The 15,208-nt window shown below is 42.7% G+C and overlaps 1 protein-coding gene and 1 long non-coding RNA gene across 2 annotated transcripts in view; one reads left to right on the forward strand and one right to left on the reverse strand.

Annotated features, from left to right (window-relative positions):
- The first annotated feature begins 274 nt into the window (after positions 1-274).
- On the forward strand, positions 275-3,682 carry LOC112246127. Its single transcript, XR_002952864.2, has 4 exons — positions 275-335; positions 2,799-2,854; positions 3,080-3,181; positions 3,257-3,682. It is a non-coding gene; the product is annotated as an uncharacterized LOC112246127 (long non-coding RNA).
- Positions 3,683-8,081: 4,399 nt separating this feature from the next.
- Positions 8,082-15,208, reverse strand: part of LOC112246114 (metal regulatory transcription factor 1-like) — a 31,489-nt gene continuing 24,362 nt past the window's right edge. Inside the window, exon 11 of the mRNA XM_024414384.2 lies at positions 8,082-9,067. Within this exon, the coding sequence (XP_024270152.1) occupies positions 8,550-9,067 (518 nt within the window). The 3' untranslated portion in view covers positions 8,082-8,549. The remainder of the gene's footprint in view (positions 9,068-15,208) is intronic.

Raw genomic sequence — 15,208 nt, forward strand, 5'->3', positions numbered from 1 at the left:
CTGATGAAATAACATTAACTGTCTTCTGGGTAACGCCCTCAAAACAATGACACACATTTCCTTAAAGTGAAAGCACACAGCTTCGCAAAATGTTTATAAAATAAACAAGATCAAAATGTGCTTTGCAATTTGCATAACAAGTGGCTGATATTGATCCAAACTAATAACAAAATAGTACATGCCCATTACATCAAATTTACAAGGATACCTTCAGTTATACAACTTGTACCATGCCTCCAATCAATTACTAATTAGTAAAACTATATCACATGTGTAACCCACAAGTGTACAGACCAGGTGATTTTCCAGGGAAACAAAAATGGCGTCGGTTCCAGGTAACATTATACTACACAAATGCCTATATATCTGTTCATTAGTGGTTGTTTAATTGTAATGCCATTTCCGTTGTGCACGATATCTAAGGAAGTCTCAAGGTTTTGCTTGCCTGAGATAGTGTGGTCTACAGCTTATCATGAGATACTCTATCTACCTAGAGTTTTCATCTGTATTTTTCATAGCGGTCTTCATACCATCACAGACTGATGCTGGCCCTAAGACCGCACTCAATGAGCTATATACCGCCATAAGAAAACAGGAAAACGCTCATCCAGAGGCGGTGTTCCTATTGGCCGGGGACTTTAATGTAGGGAAACTTAAACCAGTTTTACCTAATTTCTGTCAGCATGTTAAATGTGCAACCAGAGGGAGAAATCTCTAGACCACCTTTACTCCACACACAGAGACGTGTATGAAGCTCTTCCTCGCCCTCCATTTGGAAATCTGACCATAATTCTATCCTCCTGATTCCTGCTTACAAGCTAAAATTTAAAGCCGGAAGCACCTGTGATCAGCTGAAGCAGATGCTAAACTACAGGACTGTTTTACTAGCACAGACTTGAATATGTTCTGGGGTTCTTCCGATGGCATTGAGTACACCACATCAGTCCCTGGCTTCAACAATAAGTGCATCGACGACGTCGTCCCCACAGTGACTGTACATGCATACCAAAACCAGAAGCCATGGATTACAGGCAACATCCGCACTGAGCTAAAGGGTAGAGCTGCCACTTTCAAGGAGTGGGACTCTAACCCGGAAGCTTATAAGAAATTCCGCTATGCCCTCCAACGTACCATCAAACAGGCAAAGAGTCAATACGGGACGAAGATCGAATCGTACTACAACGGCTCCGACATTCATTAGATGTGGCAAGGCTTGCAAACTATTAGACTACAAAAGGAAGCACAGCCGAGAGCTGCCCAGTGACACGAGCCTACCAGACAAGCTAAATAACTAATATGCTCACTTCGAGGCAAGTAACACACACATGCATGAGTACATCAGCTGTTTCCGGATGACTGTGGGATCACGCTCTCTGCAGGTGATGTAAGACCTTTAAACAGGTCAACATTTACCAGGACATGTACTCCGAGTATGCGCTGACCAACTGGCAAGTGTCTTCACTGACGTTTTTAATATCTCCCTGTGAGTATGTAATACCAACATATTTCAAGCAGACTACCATAGTGTTTTTGGGCACAGGGACTAGGGTAACCTGCCTAAATTACTACTGACCCGTAGCACTCACGTCTGTAGCTATGAAGTGCTTTGAAAGGCTAGTCATGGCTCACATAAACACCATTATCCCAGAAACCCTAGACTCACTCCAATTTGCATACCGCTACAACAGATCCACAGATGCAATTTCTCTTGCACTCAACAAATGTCCTTTCACACCTGGACAAAGGGAACACCTATGAGAATGCTATTCATTGACTACAGCTCAGAGTTCAACACCATAGTGCCCTCAACTCATCACTAAGCTAAGGACACTGGGACTAAACACCTCCCTCTACAACTGGATTCTGGACTTCCTGATGGGCCGCCCCCAACTGGTAAGGGTAGGTAACAACCCATCCGCCACGCTGATCCTCAACACGGGGGCCCCTTGGGTGCGCACTCAGTCCCCCCCTGTTCACTCATGACTGCATGGACTCCAACACCAAGTTTGCAGATGGCACAACAACGGTAGACCTGATCACCGACAACGATAAGACCGCCTATAGGGAGGAGGTCCGAGACCTGACCGTGTGGTGCAAGGATAACAACCTCAACCTCAATGTGATCATGACAAGATTGTGGACTACAGGAAAAGGAGGACCGAGCACGCCGCCATTCTCGTTGACGGTGCTGTAGTGGAGCAGGTTGAGAGCTTCAAGTTCCTTGGCGTCCCCATCACCAACAAAATAACATGGTCCAAGCACACCAAGACAGTCGTGGAAAGGGTACGACAAAACCCATTCCCCCTCAGGAGACTGAAGATTTGTCATGGTCCTCAGATCCTCAAAAGGTTCTACAGCTGCACCATTGAGAGCATGGTTGCATCACTGCCTGGTATGGCAACTACTCAGCCTCCAACCACAAGGCACTACAGAGGGTAGTGTGTATGACCCAGTACATCACTGGGGCCAAGCTTCCTGCCATACAGGACCTCTATATCAGGTGGTTTCAGAGGAAGGCCCTAAAAATGGTCAAAGACTCCAGCCACCCTAGTCATAGACTGTTCTCATCGCTACCACACGGCAAGCAGTACCGGAGTGCCAAGTCTACATGTACACATCACCTCGACACCAGTACCCCCTGTATATAGCCTCGCTATTGTTATTTTACTGCTGCTCTTTCATTTTGTTTTAGGTATTTTCTTAACTGCATTGTAGGTTAAGGGCCTTTAAGCATTTCTCTAAGCTCTACACCTGTTGTACTCGGCACATGTGACAAATAAAATGTGATTTGATTGTAGATATGGTGAAGGTTCCAGCTACCCAAAATGATGGGACAGACTCTTCAAACACACAGGTCAGCAGTGAGACTTTAATTTACTCTTCAAAAAGTACTTCTAATTGGAGGTAGTAAACTGATGGTATCCAGACACTTCATCCAAATAGAAATAAATGTAGTTAACCTTATTTATGGCCATGTGCTTTACTGAATTAAGAGGTTTGAACTTTTATTGGTCTCTGGTTAGTAGGGTGACTGAACTTTTACCAAAAAGTCAACTCACCCTTGTTTTGGTCAGCACAGCTACTTGAAGACCTCCAAGACCAGTTGGTCTCCCTGAAGGAACAGATGGATCTATGCAACACTGTTTTGAAGGACTTGGTGGACCTGCGGGGTATTTTAAGGGTATGTTTCTCCATGCTTCAAGCTCTGAAAAATGTGTCAACCACCAAACTGAAGTATCTTTTCTGAACTCCACAGGAAAAGAACCTTAGCGATGGATCATTCCCTGCTCCGAAGTGACTGATTTTACTCATGGTGGAAATGTGAATCATTTATGTCAAATAAACTATCATAGATCAACTTTTTCACTTGGCCAAAAATGGGAGACCTGTCAAGATTATTATATTGCTCTCAATTCAAAAAGTAATTACTTTATTATACAATACTACTTTATACAAAACAAGCATAAGCAAACCAATTTCACATGATACATTCTTTTAAAAATAGAAATCCTTTACAACTTCATTCTTTGGGTGTTGAAGACATTCCTTTGGAAGCATTACGTTTCCCCCTCGTTTTACCCATTGAGTGTTCAAATGAACAGAATTCCAAAATACAAACTGTGCTTTCTTCAAAGTGGCACTTTATCAAAACCTCCAAACTGCCAGTGTTCTGCACCTATGAACTCACCATTCCAAGCATCTGACCATTGGCTAGAAAAAAGGACAAAAATCCCCATTTGAGCCATTATTCGCCTGACAATTTAACCTAAAGGTAAGTGTTTTAAGTGTATATGAAAGGCTGAACATGCCAGAAGACTCAACCCTTGTTTACACAGATCTACTGGGGTCAGAACCATGGTTACATTTTAGTAATTTGGCAGACACACATATATCCAGAGTGACTTACAATAGCAATTATGCCTTGCTCAAGGGCACAGACAAATTTTTCACCTGGCAGGCTTGGTGATTCGATTCAGCGACCTTTCGGTTACTGGCCCAACACCCTTAACTGCTAGGCTACCTGCTGCCCTGGACACTGTGGAGCCAGCGTGAGATATGGGTCAGAAAATGTACCTCTGGGATATTCTACTGTACTCAATTGTACCTTAACACAGATCCATCCCTGAAAACTAATTTTTGTGCTCCTGCTAGCTAACAGTATTCACCGCAGCCATTTTGGAATGGCTGACACTGCCAATCAGCTTCTTTGTTCAATGTGACGTGCTAGCTGACACAGACCCTGCCCTTTTCTCAAAATGTGATTGTTAACCTAATCACACTGCCTACCTTAAATTTAGAAAAGCTATTTTGTTTTCATGAATTGTCATAAACCCTGCCTATTTCTTCTATTTCTCTCCAAATGTGATTTTAAACCTAACCTTAACCGCACTGCTAATCTTATGCCTAACCCTTCAAATTAAGAGCCTGTTTCGTGACGTTTTACAATATAGGTGGTAACTAGTGGATATCTGTGCCATTCCATAATGGTTGCTGTGGCTACTGCTAGCTAACATGAGGACAAAAAGGGCAGTTTTTGGAGTACAGTGGCAAATCCCGTCCCTGCATTGAGTTAACTTTTCCCACCCATATCGTGTCGGCTCTAGTGTCTTAATATTACCATGATTGCGTTTTGAGCTCAGTGTAAACAAGCGTAACAGTAGGGTCAGTATCTTCTAGCAAAGTTAGAACCAGCACTTTCAATTCTAACAATTGGTCTAAACTGTTAAATTGGGTTAACAAATCGGGTCCAAATTTGTATCACCCTTACAGGTTAACAAAGTTAATTGAGATGACTTGAGTAAAAATAGCACATACAGTATGAGAACACGAAGATGATTGTTCACCCAAAACTTAAGATGCAGCGTATAACATTTGACCCAAATAATTCTTACAACAGAATCATATTGTAATCCACCCCCCAAGCAAATCCAGTTAGTTTAAACAGGTAAATGTAAAAAAAAAAAAACTCATTCAATATTCACTGGAAAGCAATGGAAAAAAGACATTTCAATGCCCAGGCTCACAGCCCCACCTCAAACATGATACATCACACGTAATAACTTGGACCTTCACATAAAATGGATGATTATGGTAAACAAAATAGGGTGTCAAATTGGTCATGCCACTAAGTTGAATACGGAAAGATTTGAGCAAAAATGTTTACGTATATGGAGTTTCACAAATGAGAAAGTTGAGCCTCCAAAGTTGACATTAGCAAACCCTGAATATTGATATAACTTGGACCAAGACAGATGTAAAAGGTTGGTCATGATTTTTTTGTTGCATTTTGTACTTTAAGGAATACTGCAGTCAAATCATTGCATAGATATTTTCTTAAGTATGCATCAAATTGGAGGTGAACATGTTGAGGGCAGTCAGGGTTCATAATTGTAATACATCAAGTTATTGACCAGCATTGTGAGGGGGAATACCTATACTGAACAAAAAATATAAACGCAACAAAGTGGTGTTCCCATGTTTCATGAAAATAAAAAGATCCTAGAAATGTTCCATACGTACAAAATGCTTCTCTCAAATTTTGTGCACAAACTTGTTAACACCCTTGTTAGTGAGCATTTCTCCTTTGCCAATATAATCCATACACAGGACAGGTGTGGCATATCAAAAAGCTGACTAAACAGCATGATCATTACACAGGTGCACATAATGCCACAGATGTCAAGTTGAGGGAGCGTGCCATTGGCATGCTGACTGCAGAAATGTCGGACATCAATGTCGTTTTAGAGAATTTGGCAGTACGTACAAACCACGTGTTACCACGCCAGCCCAGGACCTCCACATCCAACTTCTTCACATGCGGGATTGTCAGAGACCAGCCACCCAGACAGCTGATGAAACTGATGATTATTTCTGTAATAAAGCCCTTTTGTTGGGGAAAAAAACTCATTCTGATTGCCTGACTCCCCAGTGGGTGGGCCTACACCCTCCCAGGCACACTCATGGCTGTGCCCCTGCCCAGTCATGTGAAATCCATAGATTAGGGCCTAATGAATTTATTTCAATTTTCTGAACTGTAACTCAGTAAAAATGTTCAAATTGTCACAAGAAAAATTCACATTTGATAATTCACATTTTATATTCAATTTTAAGTGCCAACTACATTAATTAATATTGCAGGTTATCAAGTTTTGGTATTGGTTAAATCTCAAAACAGAAAAGGGAAAAGCCCATGTTAGTTTAAACATTTCCCCTATTCAGGTCTGCCAGACAAAGATTTCCTGCATACTCTGTTATCCTATGATACATGATGACACCTAGATTGGATCTCAGTCCCTCTTTCCATGCTAAATAATAGAACATGATAGCTGCTGTCAATCAATGCCTGTGAAGTACCAATTAAAAATGTTGATGTAATTACAATTTCCGACTACAACATTGATGTAGTGATCTGTAAAATGAAGTATTATTTGTCTACAATACAGTACTACAACAAACAAAAATCAAGAGAAACAATTTCCGTCTACAGTATATCTCTGCAGTAACATCTTCACATAAAAAAAATTACAATAAAAATAATAATTGGGGGAACATTTGATTTGTTGGCACAATATCTGTTAAATCTTCAAACAAAAAGTGATGTATTTCTTTTTAATGTACTTTTGTCCACTTGTAGGCAGCTGCTAAAAAGGCATTGAACAAGACTAGATTAACAGGAGGAAGTAGTCAGGCAGCATGTCCAAATCAAGCCATAGGAAAAGACTGACAAGGCAAGGAGCCAGCTCAGTAAGCCACAGCAAGTGAGATCCTGTAGTAAGGCTAGGTTGCTCTACACATGATATTAGGGCATAATGCCTTCTCTACAATTTTGTAATCATTGCATTATGTCCCATGTGAAATAATATCGTCATATACTCCAAGAAAGTTACTTATGCTTGCATTTGAAAATAAATACTATGTTGACTGCACAGAAGCCAATGGCCCTAAAACTAACCATTATAAGGCTTCATTTTAGACTCTTCTGCATAAGATGTGTGAGCATCTGCATGGGCGCAGAATGCAAAGACAAAGGGCAGCGCAGGGGGTCTCCAAGGTTCAAGTCTACATTCAAAATAATATACAAAACAAATACATTCTAAAACAATCTGAAGGAATAAGTGTTCACATTTAAATGTACCGTATTTACACCATCATCAACACCCTTCAGAAACAAACCACTTCTGACCGCAGTGGTATTCAAATAGTGTCATAGTAATAACTCAGATAACTGGTCATATTAGACAGTGCACAAAGAGGGGAGAGTGCAGCCGAAAAAGGGGCTACTACAATCGATGGGCAACAGGGCAGTTGACTGCTAAAATGGACAATCTCTTATTAAATAAAGGAAAATCTCAAATTGTATCAATTAGATATGCCACGATGCATCCCTGAGTGGGTTGTAATTCATTGAGAAACACGGTTGTGAGCAATTTTTTCATCCTTGATTCATGATTTCATTGTGAAGAGGTTTTACAGACCAAAAATACCATTGAGGACCTTTTTTTTGACAACCTCGATGTACAATTAATTGCAATAAGGTGCAGTGTTGAAACGGCTTTCTGGAAACTTAAGATTGAGGGGGGCTCCATAAAACAAAACTCAGTAACAACAGAATGGGAACAAAAAAACACTTAGGCGAAAAGTGGAATAAATTAACAATGATGATCAATAAGCTGAGACTTGATGACAGTCTAAGGTCAGAAATTGATTTTTTTTCTCCAATAATTATTATTATTCTTTTTTTTTTTTTTTTACAAAATATTAATATTAAGTTTGGCTTATCACTAATGTATTGACTTCTAAATTATATTTAAAATTCAAGCAAATTGTGTCACAGCCAATTTCTTTTTCAATTGGTAAATATACCTGTAAAGAAAGACAAAAACTAACAAACAAAGCGAGACGAAAGACAAAACAAAAATCTGGACTACACTAGCTAATTTATGTAAAACACTGGAAATTACTCTTCACATTATGGCATTAGCAATACATTGCTTTTAAGGGAATGGCAAAACTGCCACAAATTCCTTGTAGGAAATATAGTTGATGAAATTCCAATTCACTTCACATGCAGTGCATTCTGGTCAATCACTTACCAACTAATCATATTAGTTACAGTTAGGAACTAATGTACAGTACATGGATATAGACAATGTTTTGTTTTGCTTCTCTCAGGAATCAGCTTCACGCCATATTAGAAGCAGACAATAGTTCTTAGGGCCTTTCAAGACCGTGTCTTGTTTGATGGAGAGCCAGCCAATTAAGAACACTTTTCTTGACTGGCATGCATTTTGCAGCTTTTCCAAAACAAACCCCCTCATTAGTTTCACTTACAATACTTGAAAAGCGGACGTGTAGTGGGTAAATCAGAAAGTGTGGCTGCGTCCTGATTCTACATCCTTCTCCTAAAGTGTGCATTTGCACACTCCCTTGAATTCAACAATGGTAGAAACTCCCTCTGCCCAACACTTACACCAACTCAATGCTTTTAAATCCATGACTGGGAGTATGCAAGAGAAGGGTGGAGAATAGGGACAAAGCCTGAGTGTCCACTAGGGGTTGATGGTGGTGCTAGCGCCAGCCATAGTGAAGTCGTCACTGCTGGTCACCAGTAGCAGAGCCTCAATGTTGGTCGTGCTCTCGGGGCTCTGCAGGGACAGGAAGTCCGACACGTCCATGGTGGCCAAAACATCCGTGATAGGAGGGGGGTTGGTGGTCACCGTGGCCACCCCTGTGGAGAACGTCTGAACAGAGGTCGAGGGGTTACCCGGTCCTAGAACTGCACCTGTTTGGGGAAGACGCGGGGACTCGTTCACTTCCGAGGTGAGTGGTGGGAGGCAGCACAAGGGGAAAGAGGGTGCTGGGGGGAGTACGGTGGGAAAGGGCAGTGCCACGGGAGTGGGGGGAGGTGGAGGAGTGGAGGGCACTGCGGGCTGTTGTTGTGGTGCTGCCGAGGCGTTGGAGCTCTTGTCTTTAGAAGAGTCCCTGCAGGCACACTGGCACTGGCAGGACTCCTCCTGTTTGATGATGATGACGGGAAGGCTGAGGCCGATCTGCTGGACAGAGTTGCCTGTAACACATTTCAAAACAAGGGTTGTATTTCATTAGGCACGAAATGGAAGAAAACCCAAAACAGAGTGAACTCTTTTGCACAAGACTTTGAAACACAATGTACCCTAATGAACACAAACCGGAGCTACAGTATGACTACAGACCAAGCCAGCTGTCCAAAAATTACATTAGATCCTTTGTAACTCAAATTCCATTAAAATGCTACGAGGGAACATCAAATGAATTTGTGCCATGTAAATACATTCAACATGGATGAGTTTTTGACATGACTGACTGAGTTTGTGCTTTTTAAATATCCTGATTCATTCAACATTGGTAGACTACCCCACATGAAAAAAGATACTACAGAATACTACAGTACTTACTATAGAATGCTGTAGTATGAGCACGTGATGCCGCGGAGCTGAGCAGACGTTGACAAACCGAGCTCTTCAAAGTTATTCTATTTTTACCTAAATAACAACGTTGAAACAATATTCTAACATCGGCTGATAAATTGTAAGGTACTTACCTTCCCAAAGAGCCATGGACCTCCGACCGAGGCAAGAAGGACGACCAAAACGTTGTTGATTCCCAAGATAACGATAACGCTACAGCTAGCAAGATTAGCATTAGCCCTCATAACTCAGACGACAGTTCCAGACTGTTGCTCTCAGCAGCTTCTTGCGAGCCTGCCGACATGCTGGCTACTCTCCTCCGGGAAATTCAGGATGGTAACAGAGGTCTTTCTATGAAAATTGATAAGAAATCGGCTGAACTCCATTCTTCCATTGACGACCTGAAATCCTCCATGAATGATCTCCTTTTGAGAACGACTGAGGCAGAGTTGCGCATTAGCACAGTTGAAGATACCATCACTCGACATGACCAGGTCTTGATACAACTGCAAAAGGACAATGCCTACCTCAAAAACAAGGTAGATCAGATGGAGAACCAGAGTAGACGTAGTAATATCCGTGTGGTGGGATTGAAAGAGGACAGCGAGGGCCGTTACCCGGTCCGTTTCTTCACTCAATGGATCCCGGAGGTCCTAGGCATAATCAACTTCACCAAGCCGCTGGAAATCGAACGCGCCCACAGAACATCAGCGCCGAAACCCCGGCCAGATGAGCCCCCACGAGCCGTCCTGATCAGGTTCCTCCGTTTCCAAGACAGAGAGAAGATACTTCAACTCGCAAGAGCCAAAGGGGACATCACCATCGATGGAAAGAGGGTCAGCCTTTTCCCAGATATGAGCGCGGATCTCGCCAGACGTCGCAAGCAGTTCAGACCTGCCGCCAAAGCACTGAAGGAGAAGAACATCACCGGCTACCTCATCCACCCTGCGCGGATGAAAGTTCAGTACAAAGGCCGAAGCCATCTCTTCAACACACCGGGAGAAGTGCACACTTTTCTCAAAGAACTGAGCAACGTCTGAGCCAGGACGGTCTCTCTGGGGGATAAAATGCAGTTTGTTTGTTTTCTCTTATCCGGGAGTACGGTGGGAAAGGGCAGTGCCACGGGAGTGGGGGGAGGTGGAGGAGTGAACTGCTGGTATCTTCCGGTCACTATAATTGATTTGTTCATTTTCAACTAACCATATCTTTCCGGGGTGAGCTCTATTACATTTATAGGAGAGTATATTTTGGTTTAGTCCATATCCACTGGGTGAAGCAATAAGGGGGCTTAGGCCCACTGCTTTCCCCCTCATTTATGTTAATCTTTCGAAAAGAGACTCAAGCAGCCCTTACCGTGGGCCATAAATATCTATTCCCAACGTTTGTTTTCAACTTAGAGAGCTCACAGGTTTTAGTTTACGCCAAGGTTTAGCTAGTAAGAGCACGATGGAAAGCGAGCAGCAACGTATCTCTACAAGTGTATTCATGTTTGATTGTTGGGATTGTTGTTTTAGTCTGACAATCGGGGTGGGTGGGATTCTTTTTTCTTTTTCTATGTTTATTGTTTCCTTCCTAAAGAGACACACAGGTCCCTTTTGTGCTCAAACCAAAGTTGAAACATTTCCTAATTATCTGCATATGATAGATTTCCATTCAGTTACATATTTGAAACCCAACCTATGCTTAATCCACTAAAATATGTCACATTCAACGTAAAAGGTCTTAACAGCCCGATTAAAAGGAAGAGTCTATACATACCTTAAGAAATTAAAGGCTGACATTGTGTTTTTACAAGAAACACATCTTACAGCCAGTGAACACAAGAAATTGAAGAGGGAATGGGTAGGACAAGTTTTTGCATCCTTTTTTTTAACTCCAAAGCAAGAGGAACTGCAATTTTGATAAGTAGACATCCCTTTCTGTGTCAACAACACCATCTCTGATCCCTCTGGCAGGTTTATTTTGGTGCAGGGGCATACGTTTTCAGAGTCTTGGACCCTATTGAATATTTATGCTCCTAACTTCGATGACCATATGTTTATTCAGAATGTCTTCCTTCAGGTCGCTCAAGCACCACCAGGATGGCTACTGGTTGGAGGAGATTTTAATTTGTGCTTAGATACAGTTCTTGATAGGTCTTCTGATAAACCCTCACTTCCTACCAAAGCCGGCAAGCTCACCATGTCATTCATGAAAGATCTCAATTTACTAGACATCTGAAGACAGTTGCACCCACAGGACAGGAACTACTCTTTTTATTCACACCCACACAAGACACACACACAGGCATAGATTACCTTTTACTTTCGACACAACTGTTTCATAGAGTGTTAGATGTCGAGTATTTCCCCAGATTGGAGTCATGTCTTCCCCTTTTGATCAACCCAGATCAGACTGGCTTCATAATTAATAGATTGTCCTCCAATAATCTCAGAAGGTTCTTTGATATAATTCACCTTGCTAACAAAAACAAAATACCTAGTGTCGCAGTCTCCCTCAACGCTGAAAAGGCCTTTGATAGGGTTGAATGGCCATACCTCTTTCGCGTCTTGGAAAAGTTTGGTTTAGGTACCGTGTTTGTAAATTTGATAAAATCACTCTACAAATCTCCAAAAGCTAGGATTGCTACCAATGGGATTACTTCCTCCTCTTTATAGGGGGAACAGACAAGGTTGCCCAATTAGCCCCCACCTCTTTGCCCTCGCCATCGGCTGGCTGAGGCTATTAGAACGTGCCCTGACATACATGGCTTTGAGGTGGGCCCCCATACCCATAAATTATCACTCTTTGCGGACGACCTTATCTTATTTCTAACAAACCGAGAACACTCCCTCTCTCACTTCCAACCCAGATCCTACTACAGTGTTATAGTTCTTTCTCTGGATATAAGGTCAATTTTGATAAAAGTGAAATCTTACCGTTGTCTGTCTTTGACCATCATACCATCAAGCACAAGTTTCCTTTTAGATGGTCGCCTATGGGCTTCACATATTTGGGCATAATGGTGGATGGTAATCTGAACAACCTCTATAAACTCAATCTGGCCAGTTTGTTGCAAAAGGTGGAGGTTGACCTTTGTAAATGGATGGACTTACCTCTCACTCTATAGGGTAGAATCAATGTAATTAAAATTAAAATGAAGATTTCTATATCTGTTTCAATCTCTCCCTATCCAGCAGCATTTTTTTCCCTCTCTCGACAAGCTGACCAGACGGTTTATCTGGCACGGCAAAACCCCTAGGGTTGGCCTGGATAAACTGACCCTTGATTACAGTCAAGGGGGCTTAAACCTCCCCAATTTTAGAATGTACTACTGGGCTGCACAATCTAGGTTTCTGGCTAGAGGTTTGACAATGGTCCCTCTCCCTCATGGTTGAACATTGAAAAGCTTGAGGTAAATGATGACACTGGGGCAGAATTGTTTTACAAATGGGACAGAAAATCTATAAAAACCATCACAGACAACCCTTTAATCATACATTCTGTCCTGGCATGGTGCAAACTGCATGAGCTGTTCAGACGAAGGGGATTCCTTTCCCCTAAAACCCCTTTATGGAAGAATAGATTGATCCCAAGTTTTTCCAGAATAGTAACTTTAAACCATGTTCTGATAAGGGGATCACTCTTCTGGAACATTGTTACGAGGAGGGTGTTCTTATGTCTTTTGATCAGCTGAAACAGAAATACCACTTGCCTAACAGGGACTTCTTTAGCTACCTACAACTACGAAACGTTATTAGGGTGACTCTCAAGGGACAATGGAACCTACCTAAGATGTCACCTGTTGACTTCCAGCGCCGACAGAGATGGCCGCCTCGCTTCGCGTTCCTAGGAAACTATGCAGTTTTTTGTTTTTTTTACGTGTTATTTCTTACATTACTACCCCAGGTCATCTTAGGTTTCATTACATACAGTCGAGAAGAACTACTGTATATAAGATCAGCGTCAACTCACCATCAGTACGACCAAGAATATGTTTTTCGTGACGCGGATCCTGTGTTCTGCCTTACAAACAGGACAACGGAGTGGATTCCATGCAGCGACCCAAAAAAACGACTCAGAAAAAGAGGGAAACGAGGCGGTCTTTTGGTCAGACTCCGGAGACGGGCACACCGTGCACCACTCCCTAGCATTCTTCTTGCCAATGTCCAGTCTCTTGACAACAAGGTTGATGAAATCCGTGCAAGGGTAGCATTCCAGAGGGACATCAGAGACTGTAACGTTCTTTGCTTCACGGAAACATGGCTCACTGGAGAGACGCTATCCGAGGCGGTGCAGCCAGCGGGTTTCTCCACGCATCGCGCCGACAGAAATAAAATCTTTCTGGTAAGAAGAGGGGCGGGGCGTATGCCTTATGACTAACGTGACATGGTGTGATGAAAGAAACATACAGGAACTCAAATCCTTCTGTTCACCTGATTTAGAATTCCTCACAATCAAATGTAGACCGCATTATCTACCAAGAGAATTCTCTTCGATTATAATCACAGCCGTATATATCCCCCCCCAAGCAGACACATCGATGGCTCTGAACGAACTTTATTTAACTCTCTGCAAACTGGTAACGATTTATCCGGAGGCTGCATTCATTGTAGCTGGGGATTTAACAAGGCTAATCTGAAAACAAGACTCCCTAAATTTTATCAGCATATCGATTGCGCAACCAGGGGTGGAAAGACCTTGGATCATTGTTACTCTAACTTCCGCGACGCATATAAGGCCATGCCCCGCCCTCCTTTCGGAAAAGCTGACCACGACTCCATTTTGTTGATCCCTGCCTACAGACAGAAACTAAAACAAGAGGCTCCCACGCTGAGGTCTGTTCAACGCTGGTCTGACCAAGCTGACTCCACACTCCAAGACTGCTTCCATCACGTGGACTGGGAGATGTTTCGTATTGCGTCAGATAACAACATTGACGAATACGCTGATTCGGTGTGCGAGTTCATTAGAACGTGCGTTGAAGATGTCGATCCCATAGCAACGATTAAAACATTCCCTAACCAGAAACTGTGGATTGATGGCAGCATTCGTGTGAAACTGAAAGCGCGAACCACTGCTTTTAATCAGGGCAAGGTGTCTGGTAACATGACTGAATACAAACAGTGCAGCTATTCCCTCCGCAAGGCTATTAAACAAGCTAAGCGTCAGTACAGAGACAAAGTAGAATCTCAATTCAACGGCTCAGACACAAGAGGCATGTGGCAGGGTCTACAGTCAATCACGGACTACAGGAAGAAATCCAGCCCAGTCACGGACCAGGATGTCTTGCTCCCAGGCAGACTAAATAACTTTTTTGCCCACTTTGAGGACAATACAGTGCCACTGACACGGCCTGCAACGAAAACATGCGGTCTCTCCTTCACTGCAGCCGAGGTGAGTAAGACATTTAAACGTGTTAACCCTTGCAAGGCTGCAGGCCTGCGCCCTCAGAGCATGCGCAGACCAGCTGGCCGGTGTGTTTACGGACATATTCAATCAATCCCTATACCAGTCTGCTGTTCCCACATGCTTCAAGAGGGCCACCATTGTTCCTGTTCCCAAGAAAGCTAAGGTAACTGAGCTAAACGACTACCGCCCCGTAGTACTCACTTCCGTCATCATGAAGTGCTTCAAGGACCATATCACCTCCACCCTACCTGACACCCTAGACCCACTCCAATTTGCTTACCGCCCAAATAGGTCCACAGACGATGCAATCTCAACCACACTGCACACTGCCCTAACCCATCTGGACAAGAGGAATACCTATGTGAGAATGC

Source organism: Oncorhynchus tshawytscha, linkage group LG23, assembly GCF_018296145.1.
Source record: "Oncorhynchus tshawytscha isolate Ot180627B linkage group LG23, Otsh_v2.0, whole genome shotgun sequence".
NCBI lineage: Eukaryota > Metazoa > Chordata > Actinopteri > Salmoniformes > Salmonidae > Oncorhynchus > Oncorhynchus tshawytscha.